The sequence below is a fragment of the Etheostoma cragini genome, chromosome 21 (assembly GCF_013103735.1).
Source record: "Etheostoma cragini isolate CJK2018 chromosome 21, CSU_Ecrag_1.0, whole genome shotgun sequence".
Taxonomy (NCBI): domain Eukaryota; kingdom Metazoa; phylum Chordata; class Actinopteri; order Perciformes; family Percidae; genus Etheostoma; species Etheostoma cragini.
In genome coordinates, this window is record NC_048427.1 from 20,244,737 (window position 1) to 20,267,629 (window position 22,893).

Genomic DNA, 22,893 nt, shown 5'->3' on the forward strand with positions numbered 1-22,893 from the left:
GATGCGGTATTGCCAAAGAAAATTTTGCAACAATACGCTGTAATGATTCCCCCCCCCCACAGCCCTAGTGCAACAGTGTGTGATATGGCTGTGTGTGTTTTTTATGCCATCATACCTTGCATTTTCCAGGCCTTCCTCTGTTCCTCTTTGGCAATCTGTTCCATGTCTTTGTCGTAAATGTAGTCTTGGCACATAAAACAGTAGATTCCTCCATACAGCAGGTCAATGGCTGGAAGGGCAGACGAGGATGAGAGAAAGGGAAGGAAAAGAAATAATGCACGAGGAAGCCGTTAGTCGAACGCCGGGGACAGTCTCACACTGTGCGTCCCTACGAGCCGTGTGAACCGCTAACTGCTTCATGTCTCGGACTTTCTCCGTTCAGGCCACACATTTCCATGGTGCTGCGGTGCCAGATAGCCAGGCTTATCTGCTGACATATCAGCTATCTGTTAACACCATCGAGGACCAACCGAGAGAGACAACGAGGGGGCCCTTACTCCAGACCTTCAGCATTGTCAGCATTTTTTCACACTCACTTAAATGTTCAAACACTGTCAAAAAAGTCCTTCTACTCACTGACCTGCTCTACACCCTGCCGCTACCGGTATGCTGTTGCCATGACAACCTGGCTGTCAGCTTCTCCCAGCTGTCATCCTCTGCAGGTATAGAGGGGGGGCAGGCAGGAGGAGGAGTAAAACAGGACCAGGGCTGCACATTATGAGGAAAGCATGCGGGAACGTTGCTGAATATCATGATAACGATGCGCCAGTAAACACATCGCGAAAGGCTGCGACGTGGTGAAAGACACTCTTAAAGCTGGTTAAAGCGTAACTCTTTTTTCTCAGCGCTGCCTTTTATTTGCAATTCAATATTCAGTTTGTCCAATAACAGAGTGTTGGAAATGATTTCCTTTCATTTGTTTGAAATTTGACATGCAATGTGTTGTATTTTAGCGCCAAACTGAAAGCAGCAGAAATGCAAAACTGAGTATACTGCAATGTCTGCATATTTATCGCAAGTAATATTGTTATCATGATATTAGAAAAAAATTCTCAGTTTTTCTCATACCACACAGCCCTATTGTGCACACTGCTTTTTGCATTTTTGTCAAACAAATAAAAAGGAAATCATTTCCAACATTCTTTTACTGAACAAATTGAACTTTGAATTGGATTTTCAAATAGGAGCCACTGACAAAAAACAGAATACCAGTTACATTATAGAGTGCAGTTTTCGGCTGATATTTTCTTTCAACTGACACAAAAGAAATCTTTGAGTGTCTTTTGCACCAGCTGATAGATCGCAATGACGATGAAATTAAGGATATATTGTGCAGCCCTAGACAGAATGGAGGAAGGTAAGGAAGTACTCTAGAGTACAGAACTTAAGTGAACTGAGGGGACAGTGTGCAATTACATGAAATCCTTTTACAATTCTGGATATCGACAGGGTGGGAACGGGAGGAGGGCAAAACAGAGGAGGCTAGAGACAGGGATGAGCCCAAATCAAGGCTGCAAACAGCATTCGCCAAATAGCTGGGAGTGAAAATGCAGAGAACGGGTTAGAGGAAAGAGATGGAACGGGGAGGGAGAAAGGAGGAGGAGAAGCAGGGAGGAGGAGGGGCCGGGGTTTAATGAACGCTAAGTCCACGGGGTTTGTTAAAGACGACTTAATTACCCACTCAGCAGGCTGCGGAGATCTGTCCCTTTAGAGAAAAAAAAAAAAATCTTTTCTCTCCCTCTGTATTAGACGGTTTCTCACTCTGTTTTTGCAGCATTTGATTCAGCAGCCAACCTAATTAAACTCCCAATATATGACACACACACACACACACACACACACACAGGGGGGTCTTTCTGAGCTGAGCGATACCGTCGAGGCTTGATAAAAACAGATCATCAACATCTGCCAAACGCCCAATCTTTGTTACGGACATCACCCCCCCCCCCAGTGTCCATGCTGCAGCAGCGTTCTCCTCCCAAACACTGCAGTGTAACGTACTTCACAGAGAGTCTGATTCTGTGATGTGGAGAATCAAAGTGAATGCAACTGGGCGCAGAGAGCTGGCCTTGTGTTGAAGATGACATGCTGTCTTCTGAACGCTGCCTCTGGACTCTGAACATGAATTCACTATGAATGTCTACCTAGTGTAAATATGCACTTCATACTATATATACTAATGTAGCTCAGCGTAAATTCTTTCAGGAAGACCTAACTTTGAATCTGTGCTTTCTTTTTTGCTGTGTACAACTGTCGCATATATGCAACTAGTCTCTCCTGACTTACATATAGATCAGCGTAAATTCTTTAGCAAGACCTAATTTAATCAATGCTCTCTTCCAAAATGGAATCAGCTGTTGGACCTTCCTGTTAAACCAATCAGGATCACACACAAAATGCAAGGGCCAATCACAGAGTCAGAACCCTGCTTTAAAAATCGGTTTCTCCCCGTGCTATTTAGTTGTCGTTGCAGGCAAAGAGTGCAACCCACCACCCTCCACCCACCCAATCGGGGGGTCCGATTGTTCTCTACCCCTACTAATAGATATACAAAAGATACGTATAGTGATGGAGTCTAACGGCCAAATACGTTGTACATTTGTTGAGCTGTACAATAAACCTCATTTGCATATCAGCAAATATGTCTCTTCTGATTGAATTAGGGGTGTGACGAGACATCCAGCTCACGAGACGAGACACAAGACACGAGACTGGGTTCACGACATCGAGACGAGACGAAATTTTAACACTATTAAGTGTGCAGAAGCACAGAAGGGAGGGGACGGTATGAGGAGGAGGGAGGGGAGAGCTATTCTCTTTTAGTTTGAAAATACTTTGAATGTCAACAAGAAGTAACGTCATCCAACATCCCTTAGAGCACCTTTAAAAAAAAAAAGAAAATGAAATTTGATGGTATTATAGAGTAAGACTGACAGCTCTAATCTACAGTATGTCAAGGAGCGTCAATGCTGTTCTGGAGGCTCAAGGCAAACTGATACACTGGCGTGTTATCATTTGAAATGTCACCCATCTGTATATCAATGCGTCAATCAATGCGTATTCTTTGCACAAAGTGCAACAGACAGCAGTATACAAGCGAATGCCTTTTACACAAGTCTTCACATTGTGCCTGAGACTGCACAAATTCAGCAGTTGTTTAACTGTGTGTGGGGGGGGGGGGAGGGGTCAGGTAATACGCAGCGATCTCCTCTGCAATCATTCGAAGATTTGTGTGCAACGTTGTGATTATTACCGGCCGTGTGGTGTGTCCCTGTGGGAGTAGAGTGGATGGGGAAAGCAGCCAACAGTTCTTGGTGTTCAGCAAACACCCACCCCTTTGTTCCAGATTGTGTCTGTTCGATGCAAATATTTTTATTCAGTGACGAATTGAAACATAACTTTCCCATTCCTCATCTCACGGTGAACGCTCGCCGACAAAGCGCCTTAGCGCGTGTGAGAAACAGCGTGGTCGTAGCATCTCTGAAAATAGAAGCCTTCTCTGTCGTTTAAGGGAGAATAGTTTGACAAATCCAATGTGGATTAACAGTCAAATCCCTGATGTGCAGTGTTTTACCTTGCCTTCTCTGACCAGGAATATTAATCCTGTCATTACAAGGTAGAGCCAAATCTCATGTTTGTGTTATATTAACCCCATAAACCCAGGCCCCGATGAATGGTTTGAAGGGTTTTGGAGTAAGGTTAAACAGGGACGTATGCACAATGAAGTAGTATCACAGCCAGGCAAAGGCCAATATATAACTAACTTAACCCTTGTGTTAACCTCCGTGGTCTAAAAAGATTTACACTTATTTATTTTTACCCTTTTTTTTGGCATTTGCCATTTTCAACGCATTATTATTATTTTTTTTGATTTCCCTTAACACCACCTTACTACTACTAGTTTTACACTACTTTTTGTAATCCATGGTTAATAACCCTCCTTTGTATAGAATTATACCTAATATTTAAGTTAATAAAGCAGAAATTATGAATTATTTTGACTAATAGTTAAAATCAAAGGAACATACAGTACAGGCCAAAGGTTTAGACACACCTCATTCAACGCGTTTCCTTTATTTTCATGACTATTTACATTGTAGATTATCACCAAAGGCAAGAAAACTATGAATAAACACATGTAGAATTATGTACTTAACAAAAATGTGTGTAATAACCAAAAAACATGTTTTATATTCTAGTTTCTTCAAAGTAGCCCCCCTTGACTTTTTTGGTAGCGCTGCAAACCCTTGGTGTTCTCTCAATGAGCTTCATGAGGTAGTCACCTGAAGTGGTTTTCACTTCCCAGGTGGGCCTCGTCAGGGTTAATTAGTGGAATTTCTTGCATTTCAGGTTACATCGCAAGAGCCCCGAAATAAAGCTTAAATACGGAGACACAAACACACACACACACACACACACACACACACACACACACACACACACACTGTGGTGTTTCTGAACCGTCAGCGCTTTATGCAGTCAAACTGAGCTACATCTTCATTAGCTCTTACTCAAGTGTATAATTAGCCCTTTTAACAGCCTTTGTTTTGAGAGAAAAAGCATTGCACCGTTGGGGGTGTGTGTGTGTGTGCGCATTATGATTATACTGTTAGTGTGTCTGTTTAGGCAGGGACCAACTCGTTTAAGCTAAGGGGGCTAATAGCGGGTCAGGATGCCTGGTGTTACCACTATTAGGTCCCTAGAAGCACACCTGCCACATCTGCACCTGTGACTGCCTTGTGGATGATAGTCTTCTGCAGTATGTAGTAAGTAGTATTATGTGAGTATGTAGTGATTTGTCAAAGTGAACATTGCCATACCTAGGTTATGCCGTTTGCTCTTGGCGTGCTCGTGGATGTGTTTTTTGGCAAAGCAGGCGAAGAAGACGCAGTAGAGGCATGAGTGGAGTCTGTTGAGGTGGGCGCCGCACATGTGGCAGATACACGACTTGGCCTGGAAGAGAGGGGGAGGGGACAGAGAGGGATGAGGGAGGCATTAACAGAGAGAAAACGGAATAATTTCCCCCAGTGTTTGCACAATGTTCTAATGCATCATGTCATTTAACAGCCATACAACCACAGCAAGAAGATCTAGAGTACATGCGTAGGAAGTTGTCGTGGACACAGTTTTTTTTTTTTTGTTGACATTTCATAATGTCAAATGTCTCTTGAATTAAAATGTAATGAAATGTCATCATTTGTAATGGCCAACCCTGACTTGGCTTCATAATTTTTGGCTTTATCTTGCTATCAAAATAATAACTTTTCTATCAAGTAAAACAACATCTTACATAGCTTTTCTTTAACCTCTTTTGCCTTGTGCCGAATCCCAATAGGCGAATGGAAAGCAATCTAACAGGGACATTTTGGAGTGTGCATGTGAGAGAGAGAGCGAGAGAGAGAAGTGTGTGTATGGGGCTGTACAGTACTGTACATGAGGCGTCATTGAGTAAAAGAAAATAGAGCTCAACAGTCCTCGTCCTTACTCCGAGAGAACTTAGCTTTCGGAAGTAAATTTCCCATTAATTTCTCACATTGACATCTGGAAAAATCTGTATATTAAAGATTTTAAAAAAAACTCAGGACCTTCTGATTTCTATCCTGCTATGATGGCTAAAGAAGCCCCTGGTGATCATTTAAGATCTATGTGATTCACGTGTACACCTAAATTGCAGCATATAAGGATCGTTAATAAATAACACATATATTCAGTTTGATAGTTGACAGTGCAAAGTTGGAAAGACGAGATAGAGAGGGGGTGAGGGGGGGGCATGACATTGGATGGAGGGTTGATAGTGTGGTTCAAAAGCATGCAGATGAGAAGCTGGCATGCCAATGAGCCAGCCTGAATATGAGCAGGTGAGAAGAAATGAGCAATGCGTGGAAGAAGAGAGGAGGGAAGATAAGAAAAGACAGGAGGGAGATGGAAGGAGGCATAAGGGCCCAGAAGAGAGCCAAAGGCCAAGGGAGAAGATCTAAGAGAAGGTGATATTTGAAATGTAGATGCCAATTGCAAAGGGTTGATTTTTATGTCAAATTCTGTTTGACATCTGCAAAATGAAACCATCGTTAATATTACGCATTTTCTAGTATTGAATCAAACTAGAGTGTGTTTGCCCTGCTGGTGCGGTTTGTTTGGGCAGGTGAGAATGCGGCAATCAAACTCTGGTGCGCACCAAAAGCGGGCCAAACAAGCGTACCGAGACCTGCTTGAAGAGGTCTAGACTGCGGTCAAGCTAGCGGCCCATCACTCGTATCTCCGTGGTCAAACCAGCTGATGCTAAAATGGCAGACGGCGGCGGAGCGAAGTCTTGGTGACCAGAGCAGCTGTATTAACGTCTCTTGTAAAACAACGTCTGATCATTTTAATAAAATGAGCTGATTTGACCACTAGACTAAAACACAGGACCTTCTTACTGTATTTACTTTCTTGCTCCCGCCCCCAGACATATCTATCCAATCACAGGGCTGGACGTTGTGGCCTAATTTGGAATACTTGGATTTTTCCACATGTGAAACCAAACCGCCCAAAGTCCAAGTTCACCAACTCACGAGTTGACGAGGCATTTTTCGATACAAAGGAGGCAATTCTCTGCAGGTTGCTGCCTAAAAAGTATAGAATTCGGTACCCGGCCCTAGATATGGACATACGTTAGTTCTGCTTTAGCACACTGGCCATGTACTAACAGGCCACACGCTCAGTAATGCCTTGTGTTCTTCCTAACTCTCCAAGTTCTGCCCTGTCATATTTCTGGGAGCTCTGCGATGTCAGGGACGAGCCATCTGCTGGCAGGATGTTATGCGAGAAGAGCAGTAGAGGGTAATGGGCTGGAAAGATCCTGGTTCGAAGTGTAAGTGAGGACATTATCACACTGTCAGCCGAATGCAACATCTATTATGTGGTAGCTTGGTCCACACTTATTCAAGTGCTGCTCCTACTAGCTGAAGCAATGGGATTATTTGCAAATGAAACATGAGGATGAGTAGTTATGAATTCACTTGTGGCATAATGCATTGCTATAACATGAGGAGATTAGAATGCATTGCAATGCAGTCATTCTTCTCCACTGCAGTATCTTGAGAAACATAATCCATTTGTTCCGTGGTGGACTGGTAATATCCAAAGCAACTGGCAGTCAGATGTGATTAGACCCGTCACGGTAGGGGTGGGAGTCACCAGACGCCTCCCGATACGATATCATCACGATACTTATGCCACCATACGATATTAATGCAATTTTAAACCTAATGCAATATTCTGTGATAAATGATGATGTCCCCGAAAGGAAACTTTGTCAACATCTGTTCATCTTCCTGCAGGTGTTTCTGGCTCTGGATCTGTGGTTGGAGTCAGCTGCTGCCTCCATGTTCCTGCTCAACACCCTCTGCTACAACTCTCCATGTCTCTCTCTGTCTGTCTGTCTGTCTGTCTCTGTCTATCACCCCCAACCGGTTGAGGCAGATCCCCCCCCCCCCCCCACCCTGAGCCATGGTTCTGCTCCAGGTTTCTGCCTCTTAAAGGACGTTTTTCCTTGCCTCTGTTGCCTAGTGCTTGCTCTTGGTGGGGATTGTTGAGTTTCTGTAAATAACATCCCAGAGTCCGGTCTAGACCTGCTCTTTATGGAAAGACCTGGGTGATAACTGTTGTTGGGATTTAGCGCTCTATAAATAAAATTGAATCTAAAAAGATACATTTCTCTTTTAGTTCATATCATTTCAATTTTATTGCTGCAAAATGCAAGTGTCAAGCAGAGAAACTGACCAACATAATAAAAGGTCCATACTGTTTTCCTTCCTTGGGATTGACTGTTAGCAACTAAAGACTGGAGATTTTGAATTGTAATGGTTGATTGGTTTGGGGGTGGGGGGGGTTGCTGTCCGCCTCTCCTACTCTTTCTATAATGCCTAACAAATCTCTTTGTCTCCCTGACGCGGTCTAGTGGTTGAAGCCTGAAATATTATAAATAATATCAATAATAACATAACTGATTTTACTGGTCGGACTGTCGAGCTCTGTTTCAGACCGCTGGTTCAGGCCTGGTCATTTATTTATCATATAAGATTCTCATGAATGAATATTATGTAAAAAACAAACAAAAAAACATCAGCCATTATAAATGCCGATACCGGTAGATCAGGAAATGCCTAATATTAGCCCACTCACTCTGACATCTCTCCACTAGTGCATGTATAGATCCTGAGCATGTGTGTGTGTGTAGTCCAGGACTGTGTGTAAACTAACAAAGTGTGGACACAGAGTGTAAATTGTAATTTCCCCATAGGGGATCAATAAACAGATTTATTTTATGTTCTACCATACCACAAAACAGCTGAAAAAAAAAAAATGGAACCTGTACCTTTTATGTGGATTTGTATTGATGCGGCTCTGCGGTTTATCAATAAAACTACATTAAAAAAAAATACACTGCATTAACTGCACGTTAATGTGTCCACCTCAGCTGCGAATGGAAGACACAGGTACTCTGGCATAAAGGCCTAATAGTCAACACCAATGGAATGGTATTATGTGTCATGAAACATTGGCCTCCCCAACTCGTGAAAAGACAGATTTGCTCCTTTTGTTGATAAGTTTTGTTTAGAAGACCTTGAATCCATGTAAGACACAAATGTCATCAGACACAATCCAGGTCACTAGACATGTTTTTTTGCGGTTATGACAGTGGCGAGCCCAGAACCGAGGTAGGCTTTGTATTGCGGTAACTGTCCCAGCCCTAGCCCAGAGGCTTATAAAGCATTAGAAATGAGCACATGGGTCTTGAGAATGCTCCCATACACACACAAACAAACTGAAGCATATGCTGGAGCTAAGATTAAATTGGAAAATGACTAATGAACGGAAAACATTAATCACCCTCTTTATCCAAGTCCCAAAAGATGTGAAATAACATTCTTCAGAGACATTTTAGAGTAAGTGTCCCATTGAAGAAGAAAAAAGAAAAAAGAACTGTGTGTGTGTGTGTGTGTGTGTGTGTGTAAGAGCCCACTGTGGACCGCATGTTTCCACCTGGGTGGAAGACTGAGCCACGATCAATATCAATAAGAATGCCCTGGCACAGGGAAGTAATTAGGGCTACAGATAATTTTAACAATTACAACAAGAGGAGACCCTGCAAATATTTACACCATTTATTTCCACTAACATGCCTCCAGGACTACAAGCTCCCCACTGATCCTATGACAGATGACAGGGGATGGGGGTTGTCCCAGAGTCCATTGGAGTACAGCATAGGTAGCCAAGCGACACACACTCACACAATGAAGACACATGCGCAACATCTGCTCTGTATCTATCTTTACAATATCTACGACTCAATAAAAAAAGGTGTTCCTCTCTAGAGAATACTGTACCTGTGTCATAGAGATGCTGACATCGTTTCACGGTTCAACAACATCGTATCGATCCCGTCATGCAGTGCAACGTTAGCTGCATCTCTGTCATTATATAGCTTCGGGTTTGGCAGGATAACAAGAATGTAAGCTTAGTTGAGTTTTAAACAATTATTACTGTCCCCGCCACCACCCTTTCGCGAGGAAATAGCACCGTGTGATGCTGGTGGAAGGATGTGGAGCCAGTATTGGCGCAGAGCCAACCGATGCACATCAGCTTTCTAATCTATAATGCGGTCTCTAGCTTTGTAGCAAGCTAACGGTCGGCTGTGCAGGGGTTACCACGGTGATGCTCGTAGGCTTCACATTGGTCTGCTGCGACGCGTCAGTTAGGTGTTGTTGTGGTTGGTAGCCTATGTAGGCTAGTTGTAGCCAGATAGTAAAAAAAACTAGAGCGTGGGTAGTATTTGACTGAGAGCGAACAGTACTCCGGCATTTAGTGTCGGATGTTTGTGTTGTTTTGGAAGGGCGGGGAAGTGTCCACGCACGAGACGCCAGCTCACGCACGCTCTCTCTCGCACGCGCGCACACACACACACGTTAGCGTCCCTGTCTGACCACTCGTCTCCCCTCTGTCACTTGTTACCTTGCGTTTTCTGGTCTCGGCTGACCCGCTCCACACGAAACACTGATAAATAACCCTCAGGTTCTGCTTCCAGTTGTCCACTTTGAAGCCGTTGACATGGGGACAGCCCGCGGGACTCATGGTTGTCACAGCGACCGGCTTTATTGTCCTCTGGGTGGATGAAACCTGTCAAAATCCCACAACGCAGACCCAGTAGAAAGGGTCTGGTTAGCTTGCCAGGTTCGTTATCCACCGAGTGCTGCGTTCTGGCTAACTAACTGGACATGTCCTGGTTGCAGTTATAAGACACGCGCAGTAGCAATCATCAAGACAATTTGTTACGATATAATTATATTGGTAATACAATATTTTTGCATTTGAATCCAGATTAGCGCTGTATATGTAGTTCTTCACATTAGCTAAATTACATGTTAGCAAGCTGGCTAAAGTTGGTTAGCACTGGAATTTCAACAGTAGCTCACACGGTGTGTCGTCAAGACCCACCTCATTCATAATGGCCGACCAATGAGCAGCGAGTGCTCTGCTTGATTGGCGTGTGCCAACTTTCTTTTTACGGTTAAGGCCCGCCCTCTATGAAGTGGGTGCTGCGTCGTGATTGGTGCAATTTTCCGGCAAACCACATCCGTCTGTATAAGGACGTTTATTGGCTGAAACATAAACGAGCTTCATTGTTTCAATAAAGAACGTTATAATGTGACAATCAAGAACAGCAAGAGTGGATGGGAAAGTACAAGTCGAACCAAAAGGTATAAGAAGGCATGACACCCAGAACTATATTCTTAAACAATTTATTATTAACAGATCCACAATCGCAAAGCTCAAGCTCCCAAATGACATGACAGTTTGGTTTCATCTGTTGACTTCACCTCTTATAATAATAACAAGCTGTCTAAACGGTTTTCTATACAGTGCTCTAACGACCTCTAGTGGATCCAACCTAAAAAAACAAGAAAGGAGAAAAAAAAACACACAAAAAAAAACAGTGCACCAGATTGTGAACGACTCCTCCATTGTGCAGAGTTTGGTCAAGGGCATCTCCATGTGTACAGACTTGCTATTGATGATATCTGCTTTCTCACCAAAAGAAGTGAGAGGATAACGGTGATTGCCGTCTTAACAAATGTAGAATACATCCCTCGCCAGTCATAGATGTTTTACCTCATGTAAGGCCCTGTTGTTACAGCCATCATGCACCAGAACCAATACAAACAGTGAGATTATTCACATATACGTTTGGAACAAACAAGTCCAGTTTTTATTATTGTGGTTTCTGTTAATGTAGCAGTGGCGTTCCAACCTGAACATTGATAAATAAAACACTGACAAAATTGTAATTTGTTTTCCTTTTCTGTAAGGATAATTTGTTATCCTTAAGACACTGTGAAGAAAGAATAACCAAATTTATCACCATTCCACACAATTAGATTTTCCTTGACCAATGTCCTTATGCAATAGAATGTTTGTTTTCCTCTTTAAAAAAAATTCCAACTCATCCTGGGAAGAACGTGTTGGGCGGCTGCTGCGTTCTCTCCCCGTCCAAGGCCCCTCAGGAATAACTTGATGTTTTGCTACCAACATCGTCCTCCTGCGATCCCATACTCTGAAAAACAAAAGTGTCACAGGTAAAAAATGCTACCTGACCGCCTGTCATTATAACCGCATATTAAGCATCTTTGCACAATTAATACAATTATTAGTTTAGCAACGAGCCACTAAAAAACATGATATTTGCAAGGGAAGATATGTTGAGATTCTACAAAAGCAAAATATACTGAACAAAATTATAAACGCAACACTTTTGTATTTACCCCTATTTTTCATGAGCTGAACTCAATCATCTGAGACTTTCTATGCACATAAAAGGCTTATTTATGTCAAATATTGTTAAAAAAATCTGCGTGGCTTCAGTCTTCAAGCTCATCATAATTTTGTTCTGTGTACATCCACGCAAGAAGGTGTCCAAATATCAGAAAAAAATAATATTTATACATTATTTGATTGCCTCTATTTGACTCACCTTCTGCACAAATTGTGGATTTACTGTGATTTCTTGATCCATAGACTTTAGTTTCTCATCCAGCTCTATACATTTCAACATCTGAAAGGAGAAAACAATGACAAAGCTTCAGTTTAAAAGCAGTCACCACCAAACATGCTATTAGGGCTCATACATAACACATGATGATAGAACCTTATGCAAAGCAAAGATAACACTGCAAACAAGAGTTGGACACCCTCACCTCTTGGTCAATTTTGTGGAGCATTGCCGGGTTGTTGTATTTTTCAGGGTTGTCGTGGAAGCAGACCATGCCATCCTTTTGGTTAATGCTAGCGTAGATCTCCCCATCTTCAATCTGCACGGAAGCACGACAAGGAGCAGTTAAACTTTGCTTTGGATTTCCAGTAAGTGGACAGATGGCACTAGTCTTTCTGGACCCACTTACCATGTGTAAGACGTATTTCTCCGCTTCCAGGGGGCCTGACAGCTGCACCCGACTTGCCATGTCTTGCAAAGACAGTGTCAGAAAGGTCTGCAGGAGACATCCAAACTGATATTAAAACAGACTAGACAAAAGGATCTACTGAACCTATTAGTGGAACATCATGCAGTTACTTTTCTTTGGTTGAGTGTTTTTAGGATCTTTGCATTCGGTTGTTTAAAGCTTACGCAGCTCGATTTAAAGAAAAATATTGCACCAGTCAAATATAGCAAAGCATTAAAAATAAACTGAAAATACACAAAGTGCATGTCACAACAGTGTGTAAAATGTAATTTCCCCCTTGAGGATTAAAGTTGTCCTTTTATTTTCATTGGTTAGAGCTGACAGAGGAGGGAGCAGTTCATCTACATACAAACACACACACACACGCACGCATGCATGCATGCATGCATGCGGATACACACGGACCTAACGTCTTTCAAAAAATGCAAGTAAAAATGGTTTTAGTGGCAGGGCACCATTATCTCTCACAATTATCTCTTCTTAATATTAAGATAACCAAAACACCAAGCTATGGCTCCTCTCATGTAAGGACATAATCATTATGTGATATGTTAACCAGCTCTAGCTGAAGACAGACAGCCATTGTTTTGCTCAGCTTTCCAAACAAGACTAACAGCTGGCTATCAGTGTTCTGTCTGCCTTCAGTTCACACACCCATATTTTAGGGATGTTTCCCGTCTTTTGGATTATTGGCACTTCTAACGGCGTGCAGCACAGTTGTAGAGGAGGATGAGACGCATTTCCAGAGGTCTTAAATAAGAGTATTTAACTAAATGACTACATGCTTTGGAACTTCAAAATAAAAGCACAGTTTAATGTAATACACCAAGAAACTACTGTGCTCAATTCTATATTGCCATGATCCTTAAAGCTACAGTGTGTCGTTTCTGTCTCACCAATGGGGAATTCTAAGTAATGACAACAACACTGGAGAGTCCACATCATATCTGCCTGACGTCACCGCACAGGTAGTAACCAAGGAAGAGAAAACAACATGATGGACTCTTCAAAAGAGGTAATTGTTTTCACTAGATGCCACAATCTTCTGAACATGGCTATACTGAGAACTACAGAGAGAGTTGTTACGAGCTGATAGTCTTGATTAGCTTTGTAGCAACTCATTTGGAACGCGCTTGAGCACTAAAGCTAAAACGTTCAGTATACATTCCATACCCCTCTGACTAAACTTAATTGAATCCTTAACCAAAATCAAGACAGCGGTCACACAGTATCGTTCAAACCTTAGCGTCATCTCCCCATGAAGAATTAAGGAAAACATCTGGCTCGCATTAAGAATACAAGAACACACAAACACGCAGGCATGTCCACCTTTGTTAGCCTCTGGATGTTCTTCTTGTAGAGGGAGGACAGGCACTGTTTGACCAGGCCTGTGTTGTTGTCTCGTGCAAAGGTCTCGCTGTGTTTGTTGACCACGCCGCGCAACTCGGCCGGGTTGTTGGTGGTGTAGACCTGAGACATCTCGTGGTATGCATTGCTCAGGGGCTAAAGGGCAGCGGGAAGAGGAAAAACAAAGAGACAGGACAAAACCAAATGACTAAACGGGACAACAAATGATCGACTGTATAACTAGATCTGTTACTGGGTTTTAAAGTTTGTTCACACTGCGACCAACACCATTTCCCTCTGAGCTGAATAGGATTAGCCACACGTGGGAAAACAGAAGAAGAAGAAAGTTGGCCACAGTGGAGCTTCTTGTGGCCATTAGGTTTAAACATTTATTCAGTTCATTATTTATTACATTATTGTATATTTATGGACTAGCTTATCTGGATATTCTGAGTTATAATGGCGTTTTTCCCTTACATGGTAAGAACTCGGCTCGCCATCTTCCATTCCAGATTTAGTACCGTCTCGTGCGTGAGGTGAGCGTGGCTGGTCGTCATAGCGACACCGCAGGAAACTACTGTGACCTAACGCGACACACACACAGAACGTCGAAGGTGTGTTGTTTTTTTGATACTCTGTACGTGGCTGTTGTCAGAGCCAGAAGACGTAGTTAATTTCACAAGAAGCTGGAGGCAAAAAAAAAAAAACAGCTGGCTAAACTATTTCAAAATGGCGGGTTTCGAGGCGTCCTCTAGCTCACCCAGTAAGAGCGTCTGCCCCATGTGGGCTGGCTTCTGAAGCGGCCCATGTTCAAATCCAACTTGTAGCCCTTTGCTGCATGTCATCCCCCCCATCTCTCTCCCACTTTCATGAATATACACGGTCACTACAATACAAAGTGTGTGTGTGTGTGTGCATGTATGTATACAAGTGTGCTCGAATTAAGCTGCAGGTAAGAAGCATTGTTTGAAATATGTTTTTATTTAAAGTATCTGTGCTTCTTTGAAAGTGTGTAGTTAGAATGGTTTACATTGAAGGAAAAAAGCCCGATGCTTTAATTTTTTTTTTTTTTTGTTAAAGTCTCTGCAACTAGTTTACTTGAAATTTATTTATCTGCAAAATTATGTATAAATACAGTTTTGCAAATAAATGTTCTCAAAACTACTTTAGGGTCTATGTAACCTGCTCCAAAATGGTTCTATTATAATTGATATCATTATCGCAATAGGCTGCAATGTATATCGCAATATGGATTTTATGCCATATTGCCCATCCCTTGGTGCTAGCGATGTTGACGCAGTGATTAGTGACGATTCTCTCCAACCAATCAGTGGTCTGTCGGTTTTCACGTCACCTTTTGGTATCTCATCAGCACGCTTGGAACCTCGACGGAGATAATACTAAAAAAACAAAAACGTACCTTTTAGCTTAACCAGGTACATTTTTCATAATTGACAAACAAAAAGGTTGCGTCGAGTCGAGCAGGTACTATGTCATGGAAAAACGCCGTAATACTACTCATTCCAACGCTGCTTTTCATCCATACCTTGATGAACCTCCCTACTATCTGTGAGGTGTATTTGGGCAGCGGCTGCACTTTGCCGTGGAGAATGAGTGACACCAGGATGTATTTCTTATAGGCTTCCAACATGATGTGGCTCACTGCCATGGCTGGAGTGGTTATTGCCTGACAAGAGAAAACAAGACACACATTAAGATTTTACCGGTCTGTGGTCACCAGTGTCCTGTGTGTGCTGGGGGACAGCATATCCCAGAGGGACACCTCCAGGCTGGATAAAGTGATCAGGCGGGCCGGCTCTGTGGTCAGCATGAAGCTGGACTTGCTGGTGACGGTGGCAGCGAGGAGGACACTGGACAAACTGCCGGACATTACTGACAATGCCAGCCACCCCCTGCACACCGTCATCAGCACCCAGAGGAGCCTGTTCAGTGAAGGCTGCTCCTTCCCAAGTGTAGGACTATACAGGAGGACAATACATTCATAGATAGATAGATTAATATAGATTCATAGATACAGCCAAAAGTTCCTTATTATTGTTGTTATATTGCTATTACTTTGATTATTGTTATCTCTCTACTGTCTTTTTTACTGTTTCTTGCAAAAATGGATGCTGGAAATTTCAATTTTCTTGCGGGAGTCATCCCAAAAGGATTAATAAAGAGAGGTCTAAGTCTCTAAGTCTAAGCGTCTACATATATGCCAGAGAAAAATTGAAATTGTCTGCATCCCGGGCATACATAAGCAGGGGTTAAGGAGGCCTGAAATTCTGCCCTGGAGGAAAAGTGTACAATCCATTGAATTAAGTAATTATGAGAATTGTAAGCCCTGCATAAGTACAACAAAACTCTGAAGAATTAATAATTACATTAGAAGCCAATTTTCAAAGAATGTGTGCTATGCCATTACATGCATGCATGTCAGTACATGTATTAGAGTGTGTATGTGGGTATTTTTGGAGTGTGAGAGTACCTGTTCATAAAAATACAGTGCTCTTTCGAAGTTTTTGAGGCCCGTGTAGATCATACCACCATAGTAGTAGTAACATAAAAAGTGCTTTGCGTCGTAAGCTCCGTTCTCCTTACAGATGTCCATCATGTCCAATTCCAAGAAGGGCAGGGCGGGCTTGAAGCACTTTGCTAACAAGCACAGCTGCAAGGAGAAAGGTATGTAGTGAGGACAACTTAGAGGGTTACACAAGACGCACACACCAGACACTAAGCCTGCGTTTGAATTAATTTCGTTTCGTTTCGTTTATTTCACACGTCATCACTGTACATTCAATCACAATTCCATGATGCACAACAATCATATACAGGATGCATGAAATGGGAACCCCAAATAAGCTACTAAAAGCTTTAATTAACACAACCGTGTAACTGCTTTGAATTTAAGAGAAGGCGATAGAAAACAATTAAGATAACTTGGATGTTGATTCATCAAGGAAAAATATCCCTCTAGGACAATACAACTAAATCTTAAATCTAATAAAGCTAAATAGATCACATTAGGAAGCTAAATTAAAAGTTAGAGGCCATTTAGGACTACAGCCACAATGCTAATCAGGCTCCAAAATTAGCACTGTAAACGCTGGTAGAATATGCAAACGGCTGGTAGATTTGCTTCACTCAGCAGCCAAAGAAACAATGCTAATCTATTAAGTGGCCGGTACAATTTGCACCTTCACCAGCCAATCGGCAGGTGGACACAAGCAAGTTCCTTTTGGACCCTGGTGCAGATGCAGCAGGGCCAGAGACTCACCTGACACAGGTCTGCATGAACTGAGGTAAGTTGGTTTGTGTTCATCTGCATTTTGTCTATTGCCTGTTTTAGGACGACAACACCCCTCAACGGCTGCGGGAGAAGGAAGACATATTCAGTTAGTGGTTCAGCTGTGGCTGTCTAGAGACATCCAGACACACTGGAAACGGCCTGGGCCTGTACCACACTAGGATGGCACGATTCGGGGGAAAATATGAATTACATTTTTTTTTTTTTTTTTGCTTAGAATTTATAGGATTATTCTCTGCCACAATTTCTTTGAATTATTAATTTTTGGAAAGACGTTTTTACCGTCCTTCCCACAGGATTTGCAAAGGTTCAATATACGTCACATACTCCGTTGCTCTGATTGGTTATAGGTCAATCAAATTGAGTTCAGAGGCATTTTCGGGTGAAACACGCCCTATAATCACGGCTCCATGGAGCAGTATATTCTGACTAGAACCTGAGTATGACATTGTCAGGCTAATACTTCTATACTATCTGGCAAAAAAAGAAAAAAATTGCAATTTGATTTTTTCCCCAAATGGTTCAGCCCTACAATGTGATGACAGAGTCCATGACCCTCCAGCCTTTGGATCTGGTAGACGGTCTACAATAAAACTGTGCTGTCCATAAATACACTCTGTTCACACTATGTTCAGCTGTGCAGGTGGTCTTAGATGGAAGCTAGAGGTGTTTGGCTCACAAAACCAAAGACGAACGAGTCTTAGTAAATAAAAGAAGTTGGACACCCCTTTGAAGTAAATAATCCACATTTAAATTCTGTATTAGAACTACTCAGTCTTCACTAGCAATCGCGTTGCTGCGGACTGCTGATGTGAGTCATGAATGAAAAAAAAACAGTTTTGCGCAACCATGACAGAATTATACACTGCATAATCTATAAAGAAGCAGCTACTCAAGAAAGTAGTTTTTCCTGTGAGGATGTGGAGACTCACGCAAAGATTCTCTCTTGTTTTATAATAGCAACTCTGAGAAAACACAGCTGCATAAAAACACGCCGTTTTTCTCAGCATTAGGTTTAACATTTAAGAACATTTCAAAATTCACTCGATTATCAAAGCCAATTCATTTAGACAGTAAAAAAAAAAGCTCTGTAATGATGAGTATTGGTAGAGCGGTCGCCTGCCCATCGGAAGGTTGGTGGTTCGATCCCTGGCCCTGCAATCCCATGTTGAAGTGTCCTTGGGCAAGGCACTGAACCCCGAGTTGCTCCCGATGCTGCTCCATTGGAGTGTAAAGGAGTGTGACTGTTTATCTGATGAGCAGGTGGCACCTTGTACGGTCTCAGTGTATGAATGCGTGTAAAAGGTACCTATGCTATCTAAAGCGCTTTGAGTCGTCGTTATATAAGAGCAGTCCATTTACATTTAGTTGGCCAAGTCGGAATCAACAGTCTTACCTGTTTCCGCTCTACGAGGGCGTTTGTCAACTGGTGGCAGAGACCAGCAACTGTGAGAGGAAACAGAAGGGAAGGAAGGTTACACTTGAAGTAGTCTCACATTGCTCTGTCGGCGCTGGAGTAAGACCTGGCTATTATACTGGTAGGGCGGTGTCCAAATTTTGATACCCTATTATACGGTAATACTGGGACTAATTAAAAATGATGAGGTAAGGCTCGGACGCCCTCACCAAACTGTTGGCTTGGGCCTACACCGTTCAGACACTACTGAAACACCTTTCCTGAAAACATTTTAGATCCTGGCAGCAGACACTGGAAAAAGCCTGTAGTAAAGTCAAGTACTTGTATGAGAAATAGTGGGCATTATTTAGATAAAGTGTGACACAGCTTAGCAGAGTACTCTCAACACAATAAGCCATACAACACGAATTAGTGTAGGAATCGTTCTCAGCAGAACTAATAACCTGTACAGCATAAAGAAAAAAAAAAAAAACACCAGCAGAATAGAAACATGTATCTTAAACATGGAGGGGAGCGAGAGCTTTGGTAAGTCTGGACTTACAAGTGTCTGTTGCATATCTAATGTGCTCCCCGTTGCAAGTACTGATGAAGAGCTGGACTTGGGAGAAGAGGGTCTCAAAGTCAGGGATGTTTGGCATGGAGAACTTCACAAATCTGGAAGCATAGAAAAGGAGGTGAGCAAAAAAACATGTTTAAAAGGAACCAAAGAGACCTTAAAGCCCAACTGGTAATGACAACTAGTGCTGGGACCGTATGGATTTTTTATACCACGATATTGCGGTATACTGCAACCCCCTTAAGATAGTAGCGTAAGTTAGAGAGAGGCAGGATGCCTTAAGTGAGTGACGTCAGTGCCTGTGTGGTAGCGCAAGGAGATTGAGCAGTGTAATGGCTGCTGTGAGGAAAAAGAGATCGCAAAGTTGATGTGTAGTGAGTTTAAAGTGAACAATAAAACAACAAGCTAGAGCTTCTGAAGACATGGTGTCCTCACCTGTTGTCAATCGGCCTGCTGCCGGGTAAGTGTGGAGGGAGGGGGCTGCCCCCAACATGGGTTTAAGTCTTACAACATATGTTGCAGCACGAGTGCAGCCCGTCTAGCAGCTGAGCAGGCAGAGAGCAGAGAGGGCGACTCGGCAGTCCCATAACTTGTAGCTCTCTCTACCAATATGAGCCGCTCTGTTTTAGGCTACGAAACGTGTACGCAGCCTGAAACTCAACCGTGCCGTTTCATCAGGATAAAGCTATAAACCGAAGGACACTCTGCTAGCTGCTAGGCCAGTGGTTCCCAAACATTTTTAGCTCAAGACCCAAAGGAGAAATTTGGTGTCTCCCCGGGACCCAAATCTACAAAAGTACACCATGAATTATTGTAACATCTATATTTTTAAACTGTGGACAAAAGACGGAACAAACCATGAATTTAAATGTATATGAAGTAGATTTATTCCATTACACTGATGCCTTCAGCGCTGCTCGGTTCTCTTTGAATGCCTGATAGATAACAGGGAGAATCATTAAAAATGACCACTCTCACTTGTTTCCATTACCATTTGCATCTGAGCTGAACAGACTAGTGTAGCAAAAAAGAGCACTCATTCACATAAGATTGAAATGCATTTTACCCAATAAAACGGGTCTGCGACCCATTTTGGGTCCCGACCTTAAGTTCGGGAAACATTGTGCTGGGCTAACGTGCAATGGTAAACGCTGCAGCTGTAACGTAAACGTGTCTACCTCAGCTGAGACAGGAGAACCATATTTCGATTTTGTTTAGAAAACCTTGAATCCATGTAAGGCACAATGTCATCAGACATGTCATTATGAATCACACACAATGAATCCATGTCATTAAACACAACGTGGCCACGTGCAGGCCGATGTTTTTTTGCGGTGTTGAAGTTGACGAGCTCAGATTCGTGGTATATGTCACATGACCCCGGTATTGCGGTAATCGTCCCAGCCCAAGTTGCAGCCATGGATTACAGTAATCAGCTCTCTAAAATGTGGTAAAACGCCATTGAATCAAAAAAAAATGTTCATTTCATCCGTGAAATAAGCATGTGACCCGTTTCAACTCCACCGGTCAAAAAAATTGTGAATGGAGAATCAATAAGTACCGGAATAAAAAGGAAGAAACGGAATCGATCGGAAAACGATGCCAAAACCCTACTAGACACCCAGGAAGAGGTAGGCAAACCTGAAAAGACTTACAGCACAGCCAGCACGCCGAGGGAGTGCTCCTGGATGTCCAGGGCCCCCAGAACCGTGTCCAGGTGGGACAGATTTTTGGCCAGCAGCTCTCCACTCTTGTTGATCAACTCACACAGCTGAGTCATCTGGCCTGGGGGTGAGAGGGCAGGAGAACAGAGACAAATTAAACCATTTGGGACCTTCTTGCATGTCCTTTAGATCTTTGGAAGAACATATTTTTCACATTTGAGAGTTTCCATTGCGATGGTAGATGCAGAACAATCTTCACAACTACTTTTTTTGGCAGGCCCACTGTTTTGTAATAAAATAAGACCAGAAATCCCGAGACCCCCCTCAGAGTAAGTGTAGGGGGGGAGAATTTATTCAAAAAACAAAATATGGCTGAATATGAACATTGATATGAATTTAACATATAGCAAAGATGGGCCTATTTGTGAAAACCAAATATTTAATTTACACATTGAAAAGATCACTATAGGTAAGTTAAGCTTGAGGATTTACTGTGCCTTCCACATGTACAGTAAGTTTAACATTACAAATAATATATAAATATACATTAATTTTCATTCAGCTGGCCCACGGTTATCCACAAAGGACAAGGGGTCATGTTTTCCGCAAGTATGCAGAGGCATTTTCTTAATTTTGTTTTTTTTAAGTGGTCGGATTGATGACAGAATTACATTTTGGTTTGGTTTATTGCTGTCAAGATGCTATTCTTTACTAATGTAGAAAACAACCTGACATATAAACAATCATCGTGCTGTGGCTGTAGTATTTCCATATAAATCGCCCGGTCAAGTGTCCTGTCAAGGCCTTGCTACAGAGATAATGCAAGTGGGATTGACAGATGACTTTAAACCAATCATATTCGCTAATTCCGTCCGCCAACCAATAGTGTGTGCGCAAGGCGGGACTACCGGTAGGTAGTCATCATAAATTATTTTTTAGATCAAAAACAAAAAGTATGATTTTGACATTTAGCTTGAGGAACCATACAGTTCGCGGTTACCAAAGGCGTCTCGGTGTACTAACGCATCTTCTGGTGGTACTTTACACAACTCTCGCAGTCAGAGAAAGTCATTTTTACGATGTGTTTACATGATAAAGCAAAAAGAGGGCTCTAACCAGTCTGGCTGCCTAGCTATCGGCACGGCATTGGATAGCATATGCTAGCTAACTAGCTAATACTTCCGACTCTAATGAGTTTAGCAACCCTACCTTGAGCGGAGAGCTGCCGCACATTGTTCACAAACTGCTCCAAGGCTGAAGCCATTATTTCCTAGGTCCAAAGTGGAGGTAATTTGCACTGTTTTTCATTCAAACGTCAGAAACAACTCCGTACGGACTAAGACTGGGGGCCACACAGCCGCCACAGAGGTGATGCTATCGCGAGATCACAAAACAACAGACTGCAACGAGATCTACTAACCGACCATTGGATTCTTAAAGGGCCAGACCATAGACCTTAAATATTAAATATACAGTCTATATGCCAGTCCAGACACACGATTTGCTGAAAGTATTATATCTCATAATCGTCATAATGTCTATAATTGTATTTATTTATTTTTCAGTGTGTGTCACTTATTGGGCTTATCTTGTGAATTAAGGGAACTTAGTTTATTTAAGAGTGCAGCGCAAGTTCTCCCTTTAATGAAAAAGAAATACAGGAAGTGACGTACAATTTACCGTGTTTTCAGCAAAGATGTTATAAGCTGTAAGAGCACCCGTCTAACTGACTTTAAAGTAGCCACTGAATATAGACTGGACATAAGTGTTTATTGTTCTTCTAAAACATTATACGGGTACTATTGTAAATTATCTTGTCTGGGACTGTTGTACTTTTTTATTTTTGCAGATGAAATACATAAAGTACGCATTGTTACTCTAAGAACAGCTAATTTAAATTAGCTATTTATAAGCATCAACGGCACACTTATTCATTTGTGGCTTAAGACTTGCTATTTATTCACTCTGTCAATATGGACGTTTATGAAGTTCATCACCTTCATAAACTTGGTTATCTTTGGTAAAAAATTACTGCATACTTAATACGGATATTGTTTTGTTTTAATGTACCACCACTATGTCTTTTGTAGTGTTCTGAAGTG

The 22,893-nt window shown here is 42.2% G+C and overlaps 2 protein-coding genes across 2 annotated transcripts in view; both read right to left on the reverse strand.

Moving 5' to 3' along the window:
- The window catches only part of LOC117937154 (ubiquitin carboxyl-terminal hydrolase 22-like), a 21,198-nt gene extending 10,557 nt beyond the window's left edge, over positions 1 to 10,641 (reverse strand). Inside the window, exons 1-3 of the mRNA XM_034860882.1 lie at positions 9,994 to 10,641; positions 4,821 to 4,953; positions 108 to 229 (exon numbers count right to left, since the gene is read on the reverse strand). Coding sequence (XP_034716773.1) covers positions 108 to 229; positions 4,821 to 4,953; positions 9,994 to 10,113 — 375 coding nt within the window. The 5' untranslated portion in view covers positions 10,114 to 10,641. The remainder of the gene's footprint in view (positions 1 to 107; positions 230 to 4,820; positions 4,954 to 9,993) is intronic.
- A 572-nt stretch (positions 10,642 to 11,213) lies between these two features.
- cops3 (COP9 signalosome subunit 3) lies at positions 11,214 to 22,189 on the reverse strand. Its single transcript, XM_034861368.1, has 12 exons — positions 22,001 to 22,189; positions 20,783 to 20,912; positions 19,113 to 19,225; positions 18,551 to 18,600; positions 17,125 to 17,217; positions 16,336 to 16,515; positions 15,391 to 15,531; positions 13,827 to 14,000; positions 12,438 to 12,524; positions 12,234 to 12,347; positions 12,011 to 12,091; positions 11,214 to 11,593 (listed from the first exon to the last, which is right to left on the reverse strand). Exons 1-12 carry the CDS (start codon positions 22,053 to 22,055, stop codon positions 11,540 to 11,542), a joined length of 1,272 nt encoding a protein of 423 aa, XP_034717259.1. The 5' UTR covers positions 22,056 to 22,189; the 3' UTR covers positions 11,214 to 11,539.
- Positions 22,190 to 22,893: the final 704 nt, after the last annotated feature.

Excerpts from the sequence above, each read along its gene's own strand:
- cops3 (XM_034861368.1), bottom strand. The coding sequence starts at position 22,055 with ATGGCTTCAGCCTTGGAGCAGTTTGTGAACAATGTGCGGCAGCTCTCC. Across the intron at positions 20,913-22,000 it reads GCGGCAGCTCTCCGCTCAAG|GCCAGATGACTCAGCTGTGT; the intron begins GTAGGGTTGCTA and ends TCTCACCCCCAG. Across the intron at positions 12,525-13,826 it reads ACATCCAGAGGCTAACAAAG|ACCTTTCTGACACTGTCTTT; the intron begins GTGGACATGCCT and ends TGTCTCCTGCAG.